The sequence below is a fragment of the Drosophila erecta genome, unplaced genomic scaffold (genome assembly GCF_003286155.1).
Source record: "Drosophila erecta strain 14021-0224.00,06,07 unplaced genomic scaffold, DereRS2 tig00000055-arrow-pilon, whole genome shotgun sequence".
NCBI classification, from domain to species: domain Eukaryota; kingdom Metazoa; phylum Arthropoda; class Insecta; order Diptera; family Drosophilidae; genus Drosophila; species Drosophila erecta.
In genome coordinates, this window is record NW_020825200.1 from 748,303 (window position 1) to 770,172 (window position 21,870).

General features: G+C 45.6%; 1 protein-coding gene across 1 annotated transcript in view; it reads right to left on the minus strand.

The window, feature by feature from the left end:
- Positions 1-258: 258 nt before the first annotated feature.
- LOC6543282 (protein dachsous) overlaps positions 259-21,870 on the minus strand; it is a 77,078-nt gene continuing 55,466 nt past the window's right edge. The window contains exons 3-12 of the mRNA XM_001968166.3: positions 17,208-17,880; positions 15,624-16,216; positions 14,589-15,042; positions 13,129-13,631; positions 10,295-10,654; positions 9,361-10,135; positions 8,847-9,254; positions 8,288-8,660; positions 4,691-5,970; positions 259-4,568 (exon numbers count right to left, since the gene is read on the minus strand). Of these exons, the coding sequence (XP_001968202.1) occupies positions 1,213-4,568; positions 4,691-5,970; positions 8,288-8,660; positions 8,847-9,254; positions 9,361-10,135; positions 10,295-10,654; positions 13,129-13,631; positions 14,589-15,042; positions 15,624-16,216; positions 17,208-17,880 (8,775 nt within the window). The 3' untranslated portion in view covers positions 259-1,212. The remainder of the gene's footprint in view (positions 4,569-4,690; positions 5,971-8,287; positions 8,661-8,846; positions 9,255-9,360; positions 10,136-10,294; positions 10,655-13,128; positions 13,632-14,588; positions 15,043-15,623; positions 16,217-17,207; positions 17,881-21,870) is intronic.

Sequence of the window (21,870 nt, forward strand, 5' to 3'; positions counted from 1 at the left end):
TCGGTTGTTGTGGCTTACGGACGCAGATTTCTCATGCGGAGATGGGGGATGTCTGTGGGGTGTCTGGATGAACCGAGGGGCAGCAACTCAGGAGCATCGAAACCAGAAGTCCAGGTCCCCACTTCGTGTGCGAGCGTACAGGTCAATAGTTAATACTTCTGGATAATAATCCAGAACTTCTAGGGATTATCCTATCCAAGTGGAACCTCCCTTCCCTCGTTTCTAACAAGAAATTATTCACAAATTTCATGGTATTTCTTATTATTTCATTTCGATTTATTTTAGTTTTTAAATATTTATTCTCTTGCTTTCGTTTAGCTATTAAAAACTATGGCCTTAGCAGATATTGGATCCTTAGACTGTTTAACATTTTTACAGTTTTTTGCTAGAACGTAAGGAATTACACAAGTAGCATCACACACAAGTGAACATATACTATGATCCATAGCTATACATGTACATATATATAATAGCTAGTAACTAGGCTTTACTTAAAAAATACTTAGATACATTCTTCGTTTTTTATCCTTGCGTCGTTATTTCATTTCAGTTTTATACAAGGGTGTCTTTTCTTTTCCCCCATTGATTACTAAAAACAACTTTTTACAATTTTTCCCACGTCACCTCATATAGATTGGAATGGAAATGTGAGATGCAGCCTGATCTGATCCCCTTTAAACAGTTCGCTCTGATAGAACTAGTTTAATCCTACGCTAAAGCTACAGTTAAAGATTCTTATAAGCTACGGATACAGATTCGAGTGTATTCGGTTCGAGTTCGGTTGTTATTCTAGGCTCTAAATGCTTACAACGTATGGCTGTTCCGGCTCCTGCTGCTCCTCGCTTTTTGGCTTTGTGTGCACGCAAGTGAGTTTCAGAGAGTCTTTGTTGGCTTTGTTGTCGTTACTGCGATTGCATTGCATCCTTGCCCCACAAGAACCGGGTTTAGGTTGGTTGGTTTCAATTTTAAAAGCCGAATTTAAAGTGATTAGTTTTGTAATACACGCCATGAAAGACAATGAGTTTTTCACTGCAATAATAGGCTTTCCGGTGGGGCACATAGGCTCTGCAATCGTTACTTAAAGGGTAATGTATGTTATATATACAGCAATTTAAATAAGTGTGAGTGTTTCGATGTGTGCTTCTGCGTTTGTTTATGGGTGAGTGGGATGGTTCAATTAATACTATATGGATATACAGCTCCAGTGCCCGATTACATCCGTGTTCCCACATTTCCCCGCTGACTGGGCTGAGGGGCATGACCGTGGCGGGGCAACGAGACATGAGGCAGGTGCGTGGGTGGTCCCGCCCCCAGAGGCGAAATGGATGGTGATCTTGTTGCCAACGGCGATAGAGACGGTGAGAACGAAGGTGACATTGCTGAGGAGGTGCTGAAACTGCCACTCGCCTCATGACCAATGGGCGATCTGGGCAAATGGGCGGGGGCCAGGCTCAAATGGGGTGGCAAGCGCATAGGCAGGTTAATGGCCCTTGGTGCCACATTGGTTAGCAGGGGGGGTGGTATGTGCGTGGGTGGTGCTGAGGGTGGTGGTTTGAGCACCACACTTCCCCCTCCTGCTGAGGAATGTGAGGAAGAGTGCTTGCTCTTGGCGGACGAGGAAGCACCACTCCCACTGTGCTCCGAAAGAGTGTCATCTTTCAGCCTCGCTATTTCGGAAAACACATGAGCAAGTGGCTGATATTGCGGTCCCCAATCCAATAGGTAATCCCAGTTGTAGCTGCCAGTCAATTCCTCCTCACTGTGAACTATGGAGCTCAGGGAACCACCCACATTACTGCCGCCAACCACGACCGGCACTGGAACAGGAACTTCTCCATAACTGCTCATCACCCCATGGCCATGGGTGATAGCCGTTCCGATGGTTCCGATGGAGCCCGCTGTGGTTCCCGCGTCATCTGCACTGCTTCCTATTTCTGAACCAGCTCCTGTCACATCATTCAGTTTGGCATAGATGAGGTTCGTAATATCCGACCGTGCTGTGGCATCATCATCGTGATACAAGTGCATTGGGTGACTTGAACCAGCCATACTGGAAGCTCCTCCTCCTGCGCCACTAGGATCGTGATCTACGATGCCCAAACGAGCCAAGTACTCCTGGGTATTTTGCACAGATATGTCCGATATTCGGCCATCATCACTGCCTGCCCCAGCACCACCATTGCGGTGATGCAGTGGTCCCTCGTTGATCATACGAATCTCCTCATCCTCCCCATCATCCTCCGCAGAGCCTCGGCCACTGGAACCGGACTGTTCGGAGCCGGACAACTCGGAGGTTGTAGCTGCTCCGGAGCTGCCAGCGTGAGCTCCAAACGGAGGAATTTCGTCGTACTTCGGAGGAGCGAACTGACCAGATGCCGTTCCTGCAGCACCACCCGATATGCTTCCTCTTATAGGGATCGTGTCGAATGCACTGGGGTCCACATAGCTGTTGGTATTGCCCACTCCCGCTGTGTCCGTGGCCAGATGAGGCTTGACCGCATTCCTCGGTTTCCGGCTTCTCATATGGATGAACAGAAAGATTCCGGCGGCAGCGCAGAGGACGAGAAGAAAAGCTACCAGTAGACCAATAGCCCAATCGCCAATGGAACCACCTGACGAACCACCTGCACTGGCCAGGTTTGTACCTGGATGTGCCAAAGGATCCAAGGCTATCTCGACAACAGCCATGCTGGATAAGGAGTTATGGCGCCCCGAGGAAGCTGAGATAACTAGACTGATATCTCGACCATCCATGTACAGATTACCGTCTCCGTCGCCATCCAGTTTGAGTTTCCTCTTGATTAGAACAGCCCCACTGCTACGGTTTACCTTGAAATGCGAGTGTGGCGCACTTAGTTGATAGACCACTCGCCCGTCTGGGCCACTGTCACTATCAGTGGCAGTCACTTGACCCACCACGTAGCCTTGGGGCAGCGCCACGGCGGCTGGTAGGACAAACCTGTAGGTGCGCTCTGTGAACTGCGGGGTGAACTCATCCCTGGACTCAATCTCCACCCGCACAGCCACACCGGCCTTCTTACCGCCCATATCGGAGGCTAGCAGCTCCATGTCATAGCGCTGTCTTTGCTCGTAGTCGAACACGAAGGCGGATGTAACCAGACCAGTTTCCGAGTCCACTCTGAACATTTTCCAAGAGCTCTCGTCGCTGGGAGCAGGACCTATGCTGTAGTTCAATTGCCCGAACGGTCCCTTATCCAAATCACTGGCATGAGCCCGGAATACGGAGCTGCCAACGGGCTCGTTTTCAGCCAGAAAATGAACATATTCAGAAAGCGGGAACTTGGGGTCGTTGTCATTCTCGTCGTGGAGTTCCAATCGGAAGGGTTGCAAGCTGCAAAGTGGTCTTTGATGATGACTATCGCAGGCTCGGATAATAAGCTCGTAACTCTTGGCCCCCGAATCGTAATCCAATCGATTGTTCACAAAGAGAACGCCGGTGACCAGATCTATCGTAAACATGTGCTCATCATTGCCAGAGGTTATGTCGTATACCACTTCTGAACTTGGGGTGTTTTCCTGATCGGCATCAATGGCCTGCAACTGCGCTATGGAGTATCTCAGAGGAGCAAGTTCGCTGATTTCAGCCTCATATTTGGCGCTTCGATCGAAAATTGGGAAGTTATCGTTGGCATCAAGGATCGTTATGATTACTGAGATTCCAGACGAAGAATTTAGGCTTGAAGTAAGTGGAGGCCCAAGGGGATGGCTTAGAACCAATCGCAGTTTGTAGAGATCATTGCGTTCTCTGTCCAAGGGCTTGACCAACACAATTGCTTTGGATTGGAGCAGCTCAAAAGTGGATTCTTCATTTCCAGCAATAATAGCAAAGGACTGATCTAGAGCATCCTGTCCCAGCTGGAGAACAACCGATCCCAAAGGTGCTGACTCGCTTATCTGAGCCCTGTATTGGCTCTGTAGGAATTGCGAACGTCCGGAACCGTTGTCACTAGCCTGTACTCTCAAAAGTGTTGAGCTTTTCAAAACTGGTTTTCCTGCGTCCTTGGCTATAATTCTTACAAAATAATCCCCGCTAGGGGATACAGCCGGCTGTAATCTGGTCATATTAACAGACACAACACCATTTGATGGGTGCACTGTGAAACCCTCCTGGGCCGGTTCAATGACATAAATAACCTTTGAGTTATTGCCCTCCGAGTCTGCGTCAGTGGCGTTGACTGTTAGGAGTTCAAAGTCCACGGAAAGACTCTCACTGATCTCGGATATGGCTGGCAGAACGGCAAAGTAAGCCGGAGGCTGTTGGGCCAGGAATACTGGTGCATTGTCGTTTTCATCGTTCACTCGCACAGTTAGAACTGTACGAGCTTCATGGGCTGCATCCGAAGCAATAACGTCCAGTTCATACTCCTGCTGGAGCTCATAGTCCAACCGGCGTTTTAGAACGAGCTTTCCGCTATAGCGATCCAAGGCAAATATGGACATGTTTTCTATATCCACGGTGGACTCTGCGCCAAGGCGGTAAGTCAGGGCGGGGTAAGTGTCCACATCGTTGGCTGAAATAGAGGTTATTACGGCTCCAAGTTCGGTGGCTAGAAAAGAAAGGAAACGAAAGAATGGAAAAGAAAATGTGTTACATTGTAAATACATATATATCAAATACTATCTCTTGAATATTTTTAAATATTGTAGTTATTTACGAAGCACCACCTACCTTCACTGACAGTGACGAGATTGTTCGGCGGAAAAGTGGGCTGGTTGTCATTCACATCGACGATCTGCACCCTTATAGTGGCCGTGCCAGTCATTTGGGGCACTCCCTCATCGGTTGCAATTATCTTGAGTTTGTATATATCGCGAATCTCCCGATCCAGCACTATGTTTGTCCTCACGATGCCACTGAAGGCGGGTTCAATAACGAATGCATTGTCGTGGTTGCCATCAACGATATGATATCGCAGCCGAGCGTTAGAGCCCGCATCCGAATCGAATGCATGCACTTGAGCCACAAAGGTTCCCTTGTTATTTCCCTCCGAAACCGTTGCCACAAATTGCTTCTGCGAAAACTTAGGGCTATTGTCGTTCTCGTCTTCGAGCTCAATCACTAGTTCCGCATAGGTGGCCAGGAATGGAGCATCTGCGGTGCGAGCAACCAAGACCACATGTATTTCATTGGGTTGGCTGTTGGTCAGGGCGAAAGATGAGGATGTCAAGGCCCTTTGCGATCGGGTGCTATTATTTGTGTCCTCCTCTGATGACTCGTTTATTTCCTCCTCATAATGCAAAGCTCTGCCGCGATTTAAGGCTGACATTGAGGGCGTGGAGAACCGGTCGTAATCAAGTAAATGGGGCTTATTCACCCTTATTTCACCTGAGAGTGAGTCTAAAGACAAAATTCCGTCTTCATTTCCAGCGCCAAAAGAGAATTGCACCTTTTGCCGGCGGCCATCACTGCGCAGTGCAACCACTTGAAGAAGTCTTGTACCCGATGGAGAATTCTCCTTGAGCATTACCCGATAGGTTTCATTTTGGAACCTAAGAACTGGAGTTCCTTGTGGTGCTTCCCCTATTAGGAGTTCAATTAGGCCCAGGCTGGACTGAGGCGGGGTTCCCTTATCCCTGGCAATGACCTCTAGGTGCAAAAGCTTTCCAGATTCACTTGCCAAACTCTGTGAGGCACTCAAGGCACCCGTGCTCGGATTTATTCTGAACTTGGCACTTACTGCTGAATTTTCAGCCTTGAGGGAATACACAATCTCGGCATTCGCACCCAAATCTGCATCCAGGGCTTGAACCTTCAGCAAAGTCTGACCGGGTTGGATGAGAGCTGGAACTTGCCCTATATAGGGATATCGCTCGAATACGGGTCTGTTGTCATTAATATCCAGCACGTTGATCTGCACCGGAACCGTAGCTGATCTCACTTCATAACGTCCTCCGTCCGTGGCCAATACCATGAAGTTGTAGCTCGCCTGCAGCTCGCGATCCAGTTTTCTGCAAGAAAAACGGAGATAGGCAAAGGGGAAACGATTCAATTAATGGCCCAAACACGATCACTCGGCGATGGGCGCCGCTTGCGACACTAATTAGGTATCTCTGGGACCCCCTGCTGTCTTACTACAATATATAATCGAAATCCCACCGACAATTAGCCACACGAAATGATTCGCAATGGATCCGGGCAGAAAGAAAGACCTGACGAGGTGGAGACACTGAGAGAAAGTGCTCCGTTCTGTTTAATATTATGATAATATGATAACAGCTTAAATTCAATAGAAATCCTATTTTCCTCCAGTGCATATAGTGGTGGGGTTGTGTGGTAATTAAGTCATTTGTTTGTGGTCTTCCCACTGGGGACGTGCACTCGCATTAGCATTCGCTCGGCTTGAGTTGACTTGATCTGCGGCCTCAGTTGACTCGTCTTCTTGGCCAGAAAACTAATCCCGGCAGTCGGGACGCCCTGCCTATCGCAATAACGCGGCTCTCGTGCTCGGCTCCCCTGGAACATGTTTGCTGCCACAAATAATAAACCTAAATGATTGCAATCCTTCGCAGTTGAATTAAAGTCGCTCCAGTCGGAAGGCAGTCGCCGCCGTTCCATGCCATTCCGCGCTTGCATGTTGGCCAATAAAACGAATTTAGTGAATTACAAGCTCATCCCGGGCAGAGGGCCATTTTATGAATTGAATCAGTCAAACTGAAGTGAAGGAACAGCGAGTTGGCTCGTTCAGAGCGCAGAGCTCAAATCTCAGATCCCCTCTGTTCTATCGTCCACAACGCTTGTTTTAGGATGAATGTGAAACAACAGCAGAAATGCTTTCAAGGGTCAGTCATCAGTCGAGGTTGTTTTTGTTACTCTTGTTGATCAACAGGCGTGGACTTTGGGTTTTTGATTGCGGAAGAAGGGATCGGGGTAGGGTTTGGAGCTGAGGGATTGGGCTGACTTGTATTTCACTGAGGAAAGCTTGCTTAAATTGGCCTTTTGGATGCTAAAGGAATTCCTTGAAGCTAAAAGTTTCTAGAGCAAACCTGTGTGCTTGCATGCATTGTGGGTACTTGATAGTTTTTAATTACCTTAAACGAAAAGTTACAAATGGAAATTATTCTTCATTATTTTCCTCAGTGCAACGGTTAGCCCTAAGCTCTTGACTATGCTGGCTTGTCCATCGCCAGTCAGTCAGCTACGGCCAGAAAAAATAAAATTAAACCTAGCAACATCGGACTAAACAAGCGGCAGGCGCATTTTTGTCTTTCCCCCTGTTTTGTTTCCCCGTTTCCATGTTGACTGCCAAGGCAAGTTTAAGTCCAGATCCGAGTTTCAATCCAGGTACCAAGTTCCGAGCTCCAATACCGATTGCAGGTCCAACTGCAAGTCCAAGACTAACAACAACGTCACGAATTGTCTCTCCGTCAGTCTGATTGTCTGCTCTACAATTCTGCTCTGTGCGCTATTGCCTCGCCATGTGGAGCTTCTTGATCTTTATTCTTGACTCTGGTCTTTTGTGGTTTTTTTGCGCTTTTCGGCGGTGGCGGGTATTTCGTTTTTATTGTTTGCCGACAATCAGTGAAAGATAAAAATTGGTACATGACAGCGGATCGCGTTTGTATAAACGACAACACTGACGCTACTGTCATTTCAAGTGCCCCCTGCTCGGGAACTCCCCTTCCCATTTATATACCACCCGGCTCTTCATCATCCGATCTCCGATCTTTCTCGGCCGGAACTGAGCAAGAGCTATGTCAGACGGAACAAGCAATTGTTGTCATCATTGATTGTCAATAAGCATAAATTTTGCACCAGAGGGGGCCCAGGAAGGCCACAAAGAAATGCAGAGAAAAAAACTCCCAAGATAAAATTCCTAATTAAATATTTTAAGGGATACGAAATATGGTCTGTTCATGATAGACCAGATATTTTGTTCTGTGCACAGGCTATAATCAAGAAACACACATCTGAGGACAGGGGCTCATTGAGGATTCACGTTGGACTCCGATTCGAGCTGTAGCCCCACCTTAAGCTATTTATAGGATTGTCTGTGGGAGGAGATGGCGCAAAAGTGCCCAAAAGCAGGAGGGGAAGAGGGCAGCGATGACAGGAGACGGATTCGCAACACTGTCGCTGGTTGCGTAGGTTGCTGATACACCTCGGATACATCGATTTCCATGCCGCATTAGCTGAGGAAATTATGGCAATGGGTTTTTGTCGCGCGTCCTTGCTTAAGATCGGTCTTTGAGATAAGATCAAGCCAAGCATTGACCCACAGATACCGAAGAGATCACCTAAGTACAATCCACTGAAACTGAAACTTACCCCACGGTGGTGATTAATCCGCTCTGGCTGTCGATGGCAAACTGCCATTGCGTTTCATTGGCCAGGGAGTAAACGAGTCTGGCGTTGACGCCCAAATCCGCGTCCACCGCATTAATCTGCAGCACACTGGTGCCCAGCGGCGCGTCCTCCTGCACACTGCCAGTGTATTTGCTCAGCTTGAAGCTTGGGGCATTGTCGTTCTGGTCCTCGACGAATATGGTGATGTTGCAGTGTCCTTGCCGGCTTTTCGGCTGCCCCCGATCAGAGGCCTGGATCTGCAGGGTGTATCGAGAGTGCTGTTCTCTATCCAAAGGCCGGGCACTAAGCTCTCCTGAACTAGAATCAATGCTGAACTTGTTGCCCAGATTGCCGCCTATAACGAAGGAGATATAATAACACAATGGTACAATTACTTAGGTTATTGATTGAAGTTTTATTTTTAAATATTTGAAAATAAATATATTAATATATTAATAAATATATTAATATTTCTTTTAAATATAAGAAACCTAACTAATTTAAAAAATGTAGCTGATTTAAAGATTTTCTTCTATCTTACCCGTAATACTGTAAATAAGATCCGCATTCGGACCTTCATCCAGATCGCTGGCCACCACAGTGTGGATTACACCGGGTTCACTGTTCTCTGGGACAGATAGACCATAGCATGACCCTGGTCGGAATTCCGGGGAGTTGTCGTTGACATCTCCTACCGTTATATAAATTGTGGCCACATCGAAGTGCTGGCCGTTCGAAGTATCTCCGATGCTGTCCGACGACCGTTGCTTTCTGACCGCTGAAGAGGACAACGTCGACAGGCGGTTGGCATCCCGTACGTAGACGGGCAGGACGTAACTTGCCTGGGACTCCCGGTCAAACTGACCCCGGGAGGTTATGATGCCCCTCTGCCAGTCCACGTGGAAAAGATCATTTGCCACGCCCGCGGGAATTTCATAGCTTAAATTGGCTGCGAGAGAGAGTGTAGAAGAAGTAAAAGAAATTATTAGAACGTATATTTTTCTAAAATGCTGCTGCTTTAAAAATGTAAAAAATGTGTGCGTTGATATCCTTACCATTTTCTGCACCGTGCAGTGATTTTGCAGTAACCTGCAGGACAAAACTTCCGCTAGGAACGTTTTCCAAAATTGTAGCTCTATAAACAGCCTGAAGAAATCTGGGTGGATTATTGTGGCTGCCTTGGACGATAAGGTGCAGATTTAGAGAGCTTTTCTTCGGCTCCGGTTGACCATGATCTTTGGCACTGATGATTAGATTAAACCGTCCACCCTTTTCCACATCCTCGGTGGCCGGTGGCAGGGACTTAACCAGCTCAATTATTCCTGTTTGGGAATTGATTCTAAATCGGCCTTCCCCATTGCCCCCCGTGATTTCGTACGTAAGTCGTCCATTATCGCCAGAATCTTCATCCACGGCTACAATGTGCGCCACAACCTCGCCGATTCTAGTTGCGTCACTGATGAAAAGAGAGGCAGTTTTGCCACCACTTGAGTTGGGTGAAACAAACTTCGGGGCATTGTCGTTGGCATCTAAAACTCGCAGTCTCACGGTCACCGAAGTCTGCAGTCTTTCTGTTACATTCGAGGATTGATCCAATGCCTGTACAATGAGAAGATACTCCTGCACAGTCTCGAAATCCAAAGGAGCCTGCAGACTGAGTGATCCCGTCAAGGAATCCATGCTAAAAAGAGTCATTGCCTGCTCTTGGCTTTCATTGAGTTGGGGGAAGTATCGGATCAATCGATACTGCAGGTCTCCATTGGTTCCCGTGTCCGCATCCGTGGCCGTGAAGTTGTGTATAATTGTACCAATGGGAGTCGCTTCGCTCACCTGAGAAATGCATAGAAAAACAATAAAATTGACCAATTAAAATTTGTTTTTTGATCATCGGTGGAATCGTTAATAGCAGATTTTGGCATATGCATTTTCCCATTCTTTGTTAATTCTGGTTTAATTCTAATCGGTTCAATTAGTATACAAACTAGTTACCTGAAGGTCGATTGGATCCTGTGGCCACTCAGGGGCATTATCATTGACATCGGCCACCTCAATCTTAACCGTGATGGCGCTGCTCTGCGGATTATTAGTGGCAGTGGTGTCTAAAGCCCTAATTTCCAACCTAAATTCGGATTGAACCTCTCTGTCCAAGAGACGGGCCACGACCAGGTTTCCCGAATGACGATCGATGTCGAAGGCAGCTTCGATCAGGTCCTTGGTCAGGGGATTGAGAGTGTAGGTGACGCGCAGATCTTCGAAGGACTCCTCCACGCTATTTCTGACGACATCCGCCGGACGTTCGATGGGACTGATGGAACCGACCACATGGCCAAGGGCGGCATCCTCGCGTACCTGCACAAATACCAATTATAGATTATTTTCGTGGCTTATTAAGAGGAATATGGGAGGTGCGGTCGGTCGAAAAGCGGAGGATGATGACTTCTTGGTTCGCTCTACTTGGACCTGGTTGTTGTTCGGCGCGTATCTTAATCTCAACAACAGTGTTGAAAATCCAATCTTAAAGCAATAATTCATACTTCAAGATTACGAAGGCAGCAAACATTTAAAAATTTCATTCCCCCCTCCAAAAGAAGAGAGGCGCAGAACAGAGGAACCTGAATCTTGAAAGGAAGCCTGTCCAGATTCAGGTCTCAAGTCCCAAGTCCCAAGTCGCCGACCAATGGCATTAAAAAGAAATTATGCATTCCGACCAAGTTGGCGGCCCCGAAAATCACTGCAGAAAAATGTTGTGAACCATATGAGCAGCGGGATTTGGGGGTCGAGAAGGGGTGAAGAATCTTCGAAGACACAAGAGACTCCTCACAAGAATTTAATATGCAAAACCGCAAAAACCGTTCCAAAAGGTCCTTTCAACGAAAAAATGGAAAGAAACAAGAAAGGTTCTTTCTTGCAGTGGGTATCTTTTTTCATAAAATAAAAACATTGCAAATATTGTTTGGGTCGCCAAAATGGAGACACAAAAATGACAGTCACGAGATTTATGCCCCGCCAAGATTACGCAGTTGGCTGCCCAAATGGGCGGCGGTGAAGAGAGGCAAAGGAGGAGTGCACTGCAAAAATCCCGAGGGCTTTTGTTTGATTGCTTGTTTTTAGGAAGTATGATTAAATAAAATAAAATGAAGAGAATAAAATTTTTTTATGTGTTAAGGTTTAACTACTGACTAAAGGCCAAATTATTCACAAAGCCAAGCCACAAAATGGAGAATGATTTGCAATGCACTTTTATGGCAGGATCCTAAATAAAAGGGGAAAAGGCAAACGAAAACCGCGGTTGATGAAAGAGAGTGGGATCCGCTGGTGGGGGAATTGCTTAATTACATCGGATTTATTGTGGCAATCCGTCGCTGAGTAATTGGCATCAGCGGACAACGCCGACTGCGACTTTACGGCAGAGTGCATCTCTGTTAGTTTAACGCCAACGCAAAAGAACAAAAGCCGAAACGAGAATGCGGCACGGAATCAAAGCGAATTCAAAAGGCCGACCGAAATGCAACGAAATGTGTCAATTTTAATTGTGGCCGAAGCGGATTTAAGGGACGCACAAGGTCTCGACCTGGGATCCTCGTGTTTTGTTGTGGGCAAGATCTTCCCCTGCTCCTTGACAGACTGAGTTTGCCCTGCGAGAGGCAATTAAATGCATGTCAAAGCGTCGCAGCCATCAGCGGTTGAGGCCGCGTCTCAGTCCGAATTCACAGATCCGAGGAAAGCCTGGGATCCGGGGAATACGGGGAATCCGGGGAACCCGGAGAACCGGGTACTTGGGAGTGGAGAGTATGCAAAACATGTGCGAATCGAACGTGATAAAAATGTTAAAGGGTTCCCAAGCGAAAGGAGAGGCCTGGAAGCGGAGCAGCATGCCAAAATCTAAGCCGGCGAGTTCCTTAAGGCACGAGGCGACTCCTCCTTCAACCTCCTCCATTCGTCGGTCTCTGATCTCTCAACTGACGTCTCGAATCGCACTTAATAGGCCTAGCTAAGATCTCCCCCTTTTGGAGGAAGAGGACTAGAAGGAGGAGGCGACTTGTCACAGAGCATAGTGACAATTACGCGTGCGCAATGAAAAGGCCGACAATGGAAGACTATGATGACGAGCACTGTGAAAAATAAGGGTGTACTTGAAGAATTGTATTCATAAAAAAAGTCAATCCAACAGCCAGGTTCTCTATATAGCCCTTCCAGGCAGGAAACGTGAATGTTTTTTTTTTGGCTACTTTAAAGGTAATATCGTCATACTCCTTTTCGCTTCACGCCTAAAAAGTACTGGAAAACAGCTTAAATAAAGAAGACTGTTTTAATGCATTTGGTCAATGTATACATGTATTGGCCATTACGAAGTGGCTTTTTGCCTAGTGTAAATTTGGCTCTCAGGGCTTTAAATGCAAATCGCGACACTTCCCACGTCTGTGGCACTCTGTGACATCTGCTTCCGAGCTCTTTAAAGGGGCGGCTGTGGGAGTGGAAAATGCACCAGGAGGTAGAGGTGACCAGGAAGGGATTCGGTCGGGCAGAGTCGTGTTCTCGGCTATTGTCACGTGAGGCCATAGCTGCGGCTACAAATCATCCGTTGCAACAAAGGCGGCAAGGCGAAGGCACTTGGCAAGAAGCAAGAAAACTGGAAAAGGCGACAAACGCGCTGCTCACGATTGTAGGGAAAATGGTCGTGTAAAACTGGAAGCGTCAAATAGACAAAAGTTTTCCAGGAAATATACCGCTTGCTGCTCCTCCTCCAACCGCTTGCCCCCTCTGTATGTACCACTCCATCCCATCCCAACCAGAAATGACCCTCGCATAAATCTCGCACTCACCCTAAAGACCAAGCTGGAACTGGTGAATGTTGGGCGGTTGTCGTTCAGATCCAAAACTTCAACCCGCAACATCCGTATCGTTTCCCTGGGCGGACTGCCGCCGTCGGAGGCGGCCACTCCCAGTCGATAGATGCTCCTTTCCTCGTGATCCAAAACCACTCGAGTGCGGATCACTCCGCTACTGGGATCGATGCTGAATAGTCCGTGTCCATCAGAGTCCCTTCCCTTGACAATTGAATAGGTAATGGAGGCATTCTGACCGTTATCTCGATCGACGGCTCGAACTCGAACCACTTCCGTTCCCGGTGGTTGCTCCTCTCTTACGCTCACCACATCCTCCTGCGGATCTGCGATCTCGGGAGCGTTATCGTTGACATCGCTTACGTGGATGCGCACGGGAACGCGAGCACTTCTCACTGGAGTTCCCTGATCTCGGGCCTCCACTACAAGGTCGTACAGCTCCCGGAGCTCTCGATCCAGAGGTTCCCGGGTGGAAATTTCTCCTACGAATTGAAATTGAAATTATGGTTATTTTTATCTTAAATTTAGTTTTGTTAAAATTCTTTATGGATATCATCTCGGAACGAAAGCTTTTAGAATTGAACGAACTGGATTTAGATTTTGGTCTTGGCACAAATATAATTGCCCTAAGAAATTTCGTATCGAGGACTTCTTTTGTGGCATGCGAGCATTGTTGCCGCCTAACTGGGTCGCATATGATTACTGCCTCCGAAAGAAATTCATGTCATGCGAGTGCAAGCGGAGCCGAACCTGTTTGCCAGGATTAGCTGCACGAGATTTCCATATTTAATTTAAATGAGACGAGACGGAGAGGTGTCCCATACAAAAGCATACGAGTACCGCTCGCCTACAGCGGACACGCACATGGCTGCGACGGACAGTGGCTGGATGTCAGGCCAATGATATTCCATTGACGGATGAGCTGACAGCGTTAAAACTGTTGTTGCCCGAACACTAATGGTCAGGCATCGGCATCGGCATCGGGAACCACGTTTGAGACCCAGTCGAGATCTCGGATATCTCGGCGATCGCATTTTATCGCTTGGCAGGAGCAGGTTTGCCATGCGCTTGATCTATGGGCCAGTGCAGATGCCATATATGCACAGCAAGAAATATCATTGAAAATTATTTAAAAGTTTAATTACTTTAAGTTAAATGTCAATTCAGAAGATTTCAATAGGTATCGTATGAGAACGAACATTGAATGTTCGGTAAAACAATATATCTTCTAATGCAACCAGTCAGAGTCGAAACTCTTTTCTTTATGTGTAAGCAATGTGAGCTAGATCTCCAGCCTTTAGAGGTTTGAGGAGCAGTAATGAATGACCGTGGGTCATGGCTGGTGGCTTGACAGTTGCCACCGCCACCGGAGCGGCGTTGAGTGAGTTGTTCCCTGTTAGAGCGGGCTTAATTTATGGCCAAAAGGAAGCCCGACTCACCTGTGACGGGATGCACCTGGAAGCTGGAGTTGATCGGCAGCAGGCTGTATCTTATGGCGGCATTCTCACCCAGATCCAGATCACTGGCGGTCACCACTCCCACGACGGAGCCTCTCCTGAGATTTTCCTCTATCCTAAATTCGTATTTTGATTTCTGGAACTTGGGATCATTATCGTTGGCATCGAGAACACGAACTATGACACGTGTTTTTGCGTGGGCAGCGGGAGTGCCATTGTCCGTGGCCAAGACCGTCAGTTGATAGCGATCCCTGGTCTCTCGATCCAGAGGAGCACGCAAATATATCCAACCGGAGTTGGGGAATATGCCAAAATGCTGCGACACGTCCGAGCTACTAATAGAGTTCGTGACATTGTCCACTCCGGCATCCACAATCCTATAAGTGATCCTGGCATTGTTGCCCGTGTCCAGATCGCTGGCATTAACTTGAATAATCTGCAATTGAGGAGCGGAAAACCAAAAGTTAGAGCATGGAATACCAAAGGGGAATGCATCAATCACTTGGGACCGAGAGCAGCCAGAGGACCAGGCGGTGTGTCTGTGTATCTGGCAAACCTCTGGAGAACTCGTTTCCGATGCCAAAGATATGAAGTGATTTTATGATCAAAACTAGTTCAGGCCAGAGAACCGAAAAGAAAGAGCCAAAGAGTAGAATCAGTGGAGGGACCGGCACTTGGGAGCTAAAGAGTCAACGTCTCTGCTCAAAAGCTTCAGTCGGTAGGAACTCCTCCTGGGTGTTGAGATATTTTCAGCGCGATATGACGTCCGCCTGACAAAAGCGTGACTTTTAGTGGCTGTTAATCAAATTTATGTGGCCCATTTAGTTTGCATTACACAGATTTATTTTTCAATAATATACCTTCAGCAGAAGCCTCTGTAATGGAAAGGAATCTTTGGCAAGAAAACTAGTATTTATGCAATATTTGAGTTTAGTGCGAGATTTTTAAAATAAATAGAAAAAGAATAATTAAATCTTAGCAAAGAAAGGGGTTCTATTGAAGGAAGATGTATATTACCTGGGCATTGATCGATCGCGATTCGGATACATTCACAGAATACTCTTCTTTTTCAAATACTGGTGGGTTATCGTTGACGTCCTGTACATCCACCAAGATGGTTAAGTTCGTAGAAAGGCTCGGAACTCCACCATCAGTGGCGGTTACAATAAGGGAGTGTCGCTGGGAGCTCTCGTAATCTAAATGTTGCGTCAAACTTAAGTGGCCAGATCTTGCGTCAATGGCAAAGAGTCTTTTTCCCGAATCGCTGACCAGGCTATAAGAAACTTGACCACTGCTTCCCGAATCTTTATCGTGGGCATGTGCAGCATAAAGTGGAGCTCCCAGCTCTGCACTTTCCGGTACGGAGATCCTAACCATACTGGCCTCGAACTCAGGGGCATTATCATTGACATCTTCCACTTCAATATTGACCTGGGTATGTCCATAAACCGGAGGTTCTCCCAAGGTGGCTTGGATGTTGAGCAGAACCTGTGACTTGGCTTCATGATCTAGGGGCTTAGCTATACGTATGTTTCCAGAGTTGGTTTCTATGCTGAAATAGCCATCGGGATCGCCTGAGTATATCGAGTACTTAACCGGACTTCGATGGGCTGTAAAATAATAAATGAATTAAAGTTATAACAAGTTCTATATAAAAAGTAAAGTAAAACAGATGCTCGAAAACTAGGCGCTTTGGTACACTTTCTTTTGTGTTATCAAATCTTAAGGAAGGAATTCAGGTTAAAGTTCTTAGTTTGCGAATGAAGAACGAGAAGTGCAATTATTCCTACCATACGAGAGGTACGGCAAGTGGACTTGAAGGAACTCCGAAACACAAAATTAGGAGCCGCTGCTCATTAAAAGCCATTCAAAGGCCTCGACAATGAGTTTCAGGAACAATAGAATCGAGCAGGAGAAGGAGTATGAGCTCTCGTCACCGATTGACACATGAGGCAGGTAGAAGTGGATGGGGATGGGGATGGGGCACCACATATAAAGCATGAGGCATGAAAGGAAGTGCACAGCGAAAGCAGCAAATTAAACCGCAAAATCATTTTGCATAGCCAGCGACGATCGTGGATCGTCTGGGATTCATGCCGACTTGGATTGGATTTTACGACTGGGGTCTGGAGTCTGGAACGGGAACGGGAACTGAAAACAGGCCCTTGTATCGTTCTCTGAGTTGAGTTCAACTCGATGACGAGGACGTTGTTGATGGGTGCAGATTTCTGCCGAAATTTGTGTTTGAAGTGCTTTGCTTTGGCTTTATTGTTTTGCTCAAAAAACACGAAACTTGGAATGCATCTGTGCGTGTCTGTGTTTGCGCATGGTGCTCTTATTTTCGTTATGGTATATAAAATATCAGAATATGTTCTTTTAATAGTCAGTCAGCTGAGACCACTAGCAACCAACAATGGAAACATTAATTCGAAAACGAATTTTGTATGCACAATGTATTTATATTTCCATAAAATTGGTCATTAATCCCTGATTTGTCCTAAATTCCTTAATGCATATTTAGGTTTCCAGATCAATGAACCAATTAATGCGCTATCCAATTATAATCAAATATTAGGGATAGATTGTACACATATTACTTACCAATATCTCCACTCGCAGCGATCACAGAACCCACAACCGTGCCCCTCGGAATGTCCTCCTTCACATAGTAATTGTATCTGGCCTTTTCGAAGATCGGGGGTCGCTGCATGGCGTCGATGATGCTTAAGAAGACCACGGCGTCGGCATTGCTCCTTAGATTACCGCCATCGGTCGCCGATATATTCAGCATGTGCATGGGTTGGGTTCGAACGGATAGCATATCCGGACGGACCACGAAAATCTCACCAGTGGATCGATCAATCCGGAAGATTCCCGCCTCGTTACCGGCTACAATCCTATATGAGACCTGGCCAAAGTTTCCGGAATCCGGATCTGTGGCCACCACAGCGACAATCGGAGTACTCGAAGCTTGAGTGGGGGCTTTTGGGGATTCCCTGAGCGAGACTTTGTATTCCCTCGGATAGAATACCGGGCGGTTGTCGTTCACGTCCGTCAGTTGCATTTTGATCATGGCTGTGGTACTCAGACCTCCACGATCGGTGGCCAATACGGGAAATTCATAGCTACTCCTCCGCTCGAAGTCCAGCTCGCCGGCTATGCAAATCTCTCCAGAAGCGGAGCGCACCTCGAATTCGGTGAGGTGCTTGAAGCCCTCGCCGATGGTGTAGTTGACCATGGCATTTACTCCGCAATCGGGATCACTTGCAGAAACCTAAAAAGGGAAAATAAAACCAATTAATATAAAAAGGTATGCGTTATAAAAGATTTGCGTATCTTGACTGTTGCTGATTAATATGTGTGGCTCCCAATAAAATACAGCTTTTAAATAAATTTGCAATGCCCATGAATATTGGGGGTACGGTTCTTGGTTATATTTTGCATATACGTACAGCTACAAATGAAGTTGTCAAAATTTTAATTTGATTTACAGGCACTGGCTGCCGTGGGCCTTTGGGGCTTCCGTTCCGGAGCTTATCGCCGGACCCTGTTCAGGGCTTAATTTGGCAATTTGTTATGCTCGATCCCGAGTGGAGGCTTTCCGCCCCCGAGCCCTCGTATCAGGCGAGTGTCAACTTAAGTTTGAGCCGAAAAACCGGGGTGAATCACTGGCAGAAAGGTTGCAGATTGCTGGGAAATGGGAGCAATGACTCCACTTAATGGTAGCCAATTAGTTGGCATTTTGCGTAATCGACATTTGCATTCTGATGGCTGTCTGCGAACGAAGGAAAAGGAACTGGGAGTGGAGATAGAGTTTGAATGACTGAGCCAACTAGCGGGGGCAGACATCGATCGGATTTTGACGCCAACGAACAAGCCAAGAAACCAGCAATTAAAACTGTCCTTATTTCAACTTAAATGGGAGGCAGGGAAAGCGTTTCGCTACCCTCCGTTGAAAAAAGTTGCAAACACAACAAATAAAAGAGTAAACAAGCGAAAGCAAATCATTAAAATTTGCTAAAATTATATGAATAAAGTTTAATTTGAATACGATCGAAATTCTAAAAGTTACTTTAAACCTTAATAAAATGTAATTAAGTATTCTCAGAAAATATTACCGCGAATTCAGAAAAAGAGCACAAAGCAAGAGCGCTGAAGTCCCCCTTTTCTCTCTGTGTATTTCAAGCCCTTCCCCAGGCGTAGCTTAGAGTCCAGACTGATATGCATTTAAGCTAAACGTGTCCGGGATCCCAGCACCCAGTTGTTGGGCTGCTCTCGTTGAATTTCAGCGCTAATTACACTTTTTGTAATTCTGGGTACTCGGTGCTGGGACTTGGACAGAAACCTGGCGGAGATCAGCTTAGATTGGTGCTGCGACTAAAGACTTTCAATAAGCTGAGTTGGGCAGCAGTTTAAACTCGTTTAACCCGGTTGGTGAAATTGTCACCAATGAAATGGACGGGGGCAGTTCCAGTCCTGCGATGGGATATGGGCTGGAACTTGGCCGTCGTCAGTCCAGAGATTGGGAATTTTATCTGTCAACAACATGGAAGTTCTGTGTGCAACTGTTTTCGGAAAGCGGGATGCGAGAATCTGAAGGAGGAGGCGGCAAGGGTCTGGTGCTAAATAAACGTACGCCCACACGAACTGAAGAGGAATCGGGGGTCGTGGGCTTGGAAGAAAAGAGGCAGGCTATCTGCACTTAGAGAATAGTATTAAATAAGATTTATAATTGTCGCACCTTTATTTTTTAAATTGCGATACAAAAACTCTTTGAAATTTTGAATAAGTTTGAAAATGTGGTGACCCTTTCCCTTTTTGTAAAATATTTCTTACCCCGCTTGCTGTTATGCCAACTGCATAAACAGGCAGGAGTGAAAGGCAAATCGAATGGCAGGCAGTGAATCCCAAAGTCAAAGCCAAGTGACATCTTCCAGGCAGCCAAAAAGAAAAATAAAAATCTGAATGCGAACAATTGAAGTTCGTTTGCCCAGCACATACATATGTGTGGTTTGAAGCAGTCAAGAGTTATTCATCTTTGTCAGCACGCATTTCTCACACTCTCCTGCAGGTGGGGATGCTTAAAAGGGGGTCAGGGGAGCAGGAGGAGCATTCAATGACCAATTATGGCCTAACAAGGCCTCCAACTCCAACAGCGACTGCAGCTCCAACTTTAAAAGTCCCAGCTTCTGCTTTCGGCTGCTGTTGATGTATGCAAATAAGCTGTCAAAAGTAATTTCATTCAATTACCTTATTTAACGTAAAAAAACCAAAACGAGCTAAGACAGAATAAGAGATGGTCATAAAGTGAAAGAGAGAGGGTGACGGGGAGTTGGCTCAAACCAAAGCAGTTAACAACAAAAGGATGAAGATGATTGCTGGAACAGAGCGATCTTCAGCATCCATGCGGATGCTCGTGGTTGCATTTTGATTAACACTAGTACACTGAGAAACCAATCCACTTAACGATACCAAAATTGATTTAAAAACATTACTTCGACTTAATATTTGAACAACAGTTTGAAGTAAAAAAAAAATTTAACTTAAAGTCCACAAGGGTGCCACAAAATGAGAATCACGAGCACTAACATTCCTGGGTGCTTTTTTTCTCGCAGTGATAATGGAACGACGTTAGCAACAGAGAGAAGTCACACTACGGTTCTGGCTAATAGAAGTTGGCCAAATGTCGGTCGTGTCTTTGGTGCGGATTATCGCCAAACCAAGTGGAGTGAGTGGCACAAAGTCAAGCTTGGAGTGTCTGAATCCGAGGGCAGCGAACAGTTTTGATAAGACATCCCCGGTGCAGTGAACTTTGAGACTGTGGAACTCTGGGTCTCTGAGACTTAAACTCACTTCGCGAATCGCAGCGTGCGGCGGCTTGCATATTTCTTATGCAATTTCCGGCAGATGTGGATGATTTAGCTGGCCCCGCCGCAGCGACCAATACGAAAGGTGGCTGATGAGAAATGGCTACGTGCTCACAAGTGCCGCGACCGACTTTATTTTACTCAGCGATTTAGTTTGAGCACCTTTCCATGAGCTTACTTAACACATGAGCTCGACTCAATCGTCATCAATCCTCTGCCAATTCCAACGCAAATTCGATGTGAAATCAATACGAGTCCATAACCCAATTGATGCGAAGAAAGTGTTTGCTATGTGGTGGGCGTCGTCGCTGAGGTTTCAATGTTCCATTCCATGTTTGGTAAGAGAAGAAAGCGTAAAATGTCTGCGGTTTTTAAACAGATCACTATCCCCACACAGGAGAGAAAACCTCTAAGACTATTACGATTTAAGTTAATTTAAGTACAACCAATTTGACATCATTAATTAATGCCCTTATTATACCCGTTACACGTAGAGTAAGTTTATTTCCAAAACTTCTCTAAAAATCTGCATTTAAATTTAGAAATTTATTTTTTTTTACTTTTTTTGTAATTTTTCTGATGTGATGATGTAGAAATTCAAAAAAATTAAAAAATGTCCCAAGGCTGAAGTTCTAAACTCCATAACTCAACCTATCTTACTCGGATTTTGAAGTGGCATACCTCTAAATGTTTCTGGCGCAGTTCTCTAAAAAACTGCATTCAAATTTAGAAATATATTTTTTTTTACTTGTTTTGTAATTTTTCTGATGTAGGATGTTGTAGAAATTCAACAAAATTAAGAAATGACCCAATGCTGATGTTCTAAACTCCATAACTCAACTTATCTTAATCGGATTTTGAAGTGGCATACCTCTAAATGTTTCTGGCGCAATTCTCTAAAAATCTGCATTCAAATTTAGAAATTTATTTTTTTTTACTTTTTTTGTAATTGTTCTGATGTAGGATGTTGTAGAAATTCAACAAAATTAAGAATTGACCCAATGCTGATGTTTAAACTCCATAACTCAACTTATCTTAATCGGATTTTGAAGTGGCATACCTCTAAATGTTTCTGGCGCAATTCTCTAAAAAACTGCATTCAAATTTAGAAATTTATTTTTTTTTACTTTTTTTGTAATTTTGCTGATGTAGGATGTGGTAGAAATTCAACAAAATTAAGAATTGACCGAATGCTGATGTTCTAAACTCCATAACTCAACTTATCTTAATCGGATTTTGAAGTGGCATACCTCTAAATGTTTCTGACGCAATTCTCTAAAAAACTGCATTCAAATTTAGAAATATATTTTTTTTTACTTTTTTTGTAATTTTTCTGATGTAGGATGTTGTAGAAATTCAACAAAATTAAGAAATGACCCAATGCTGATGTTCTAAAC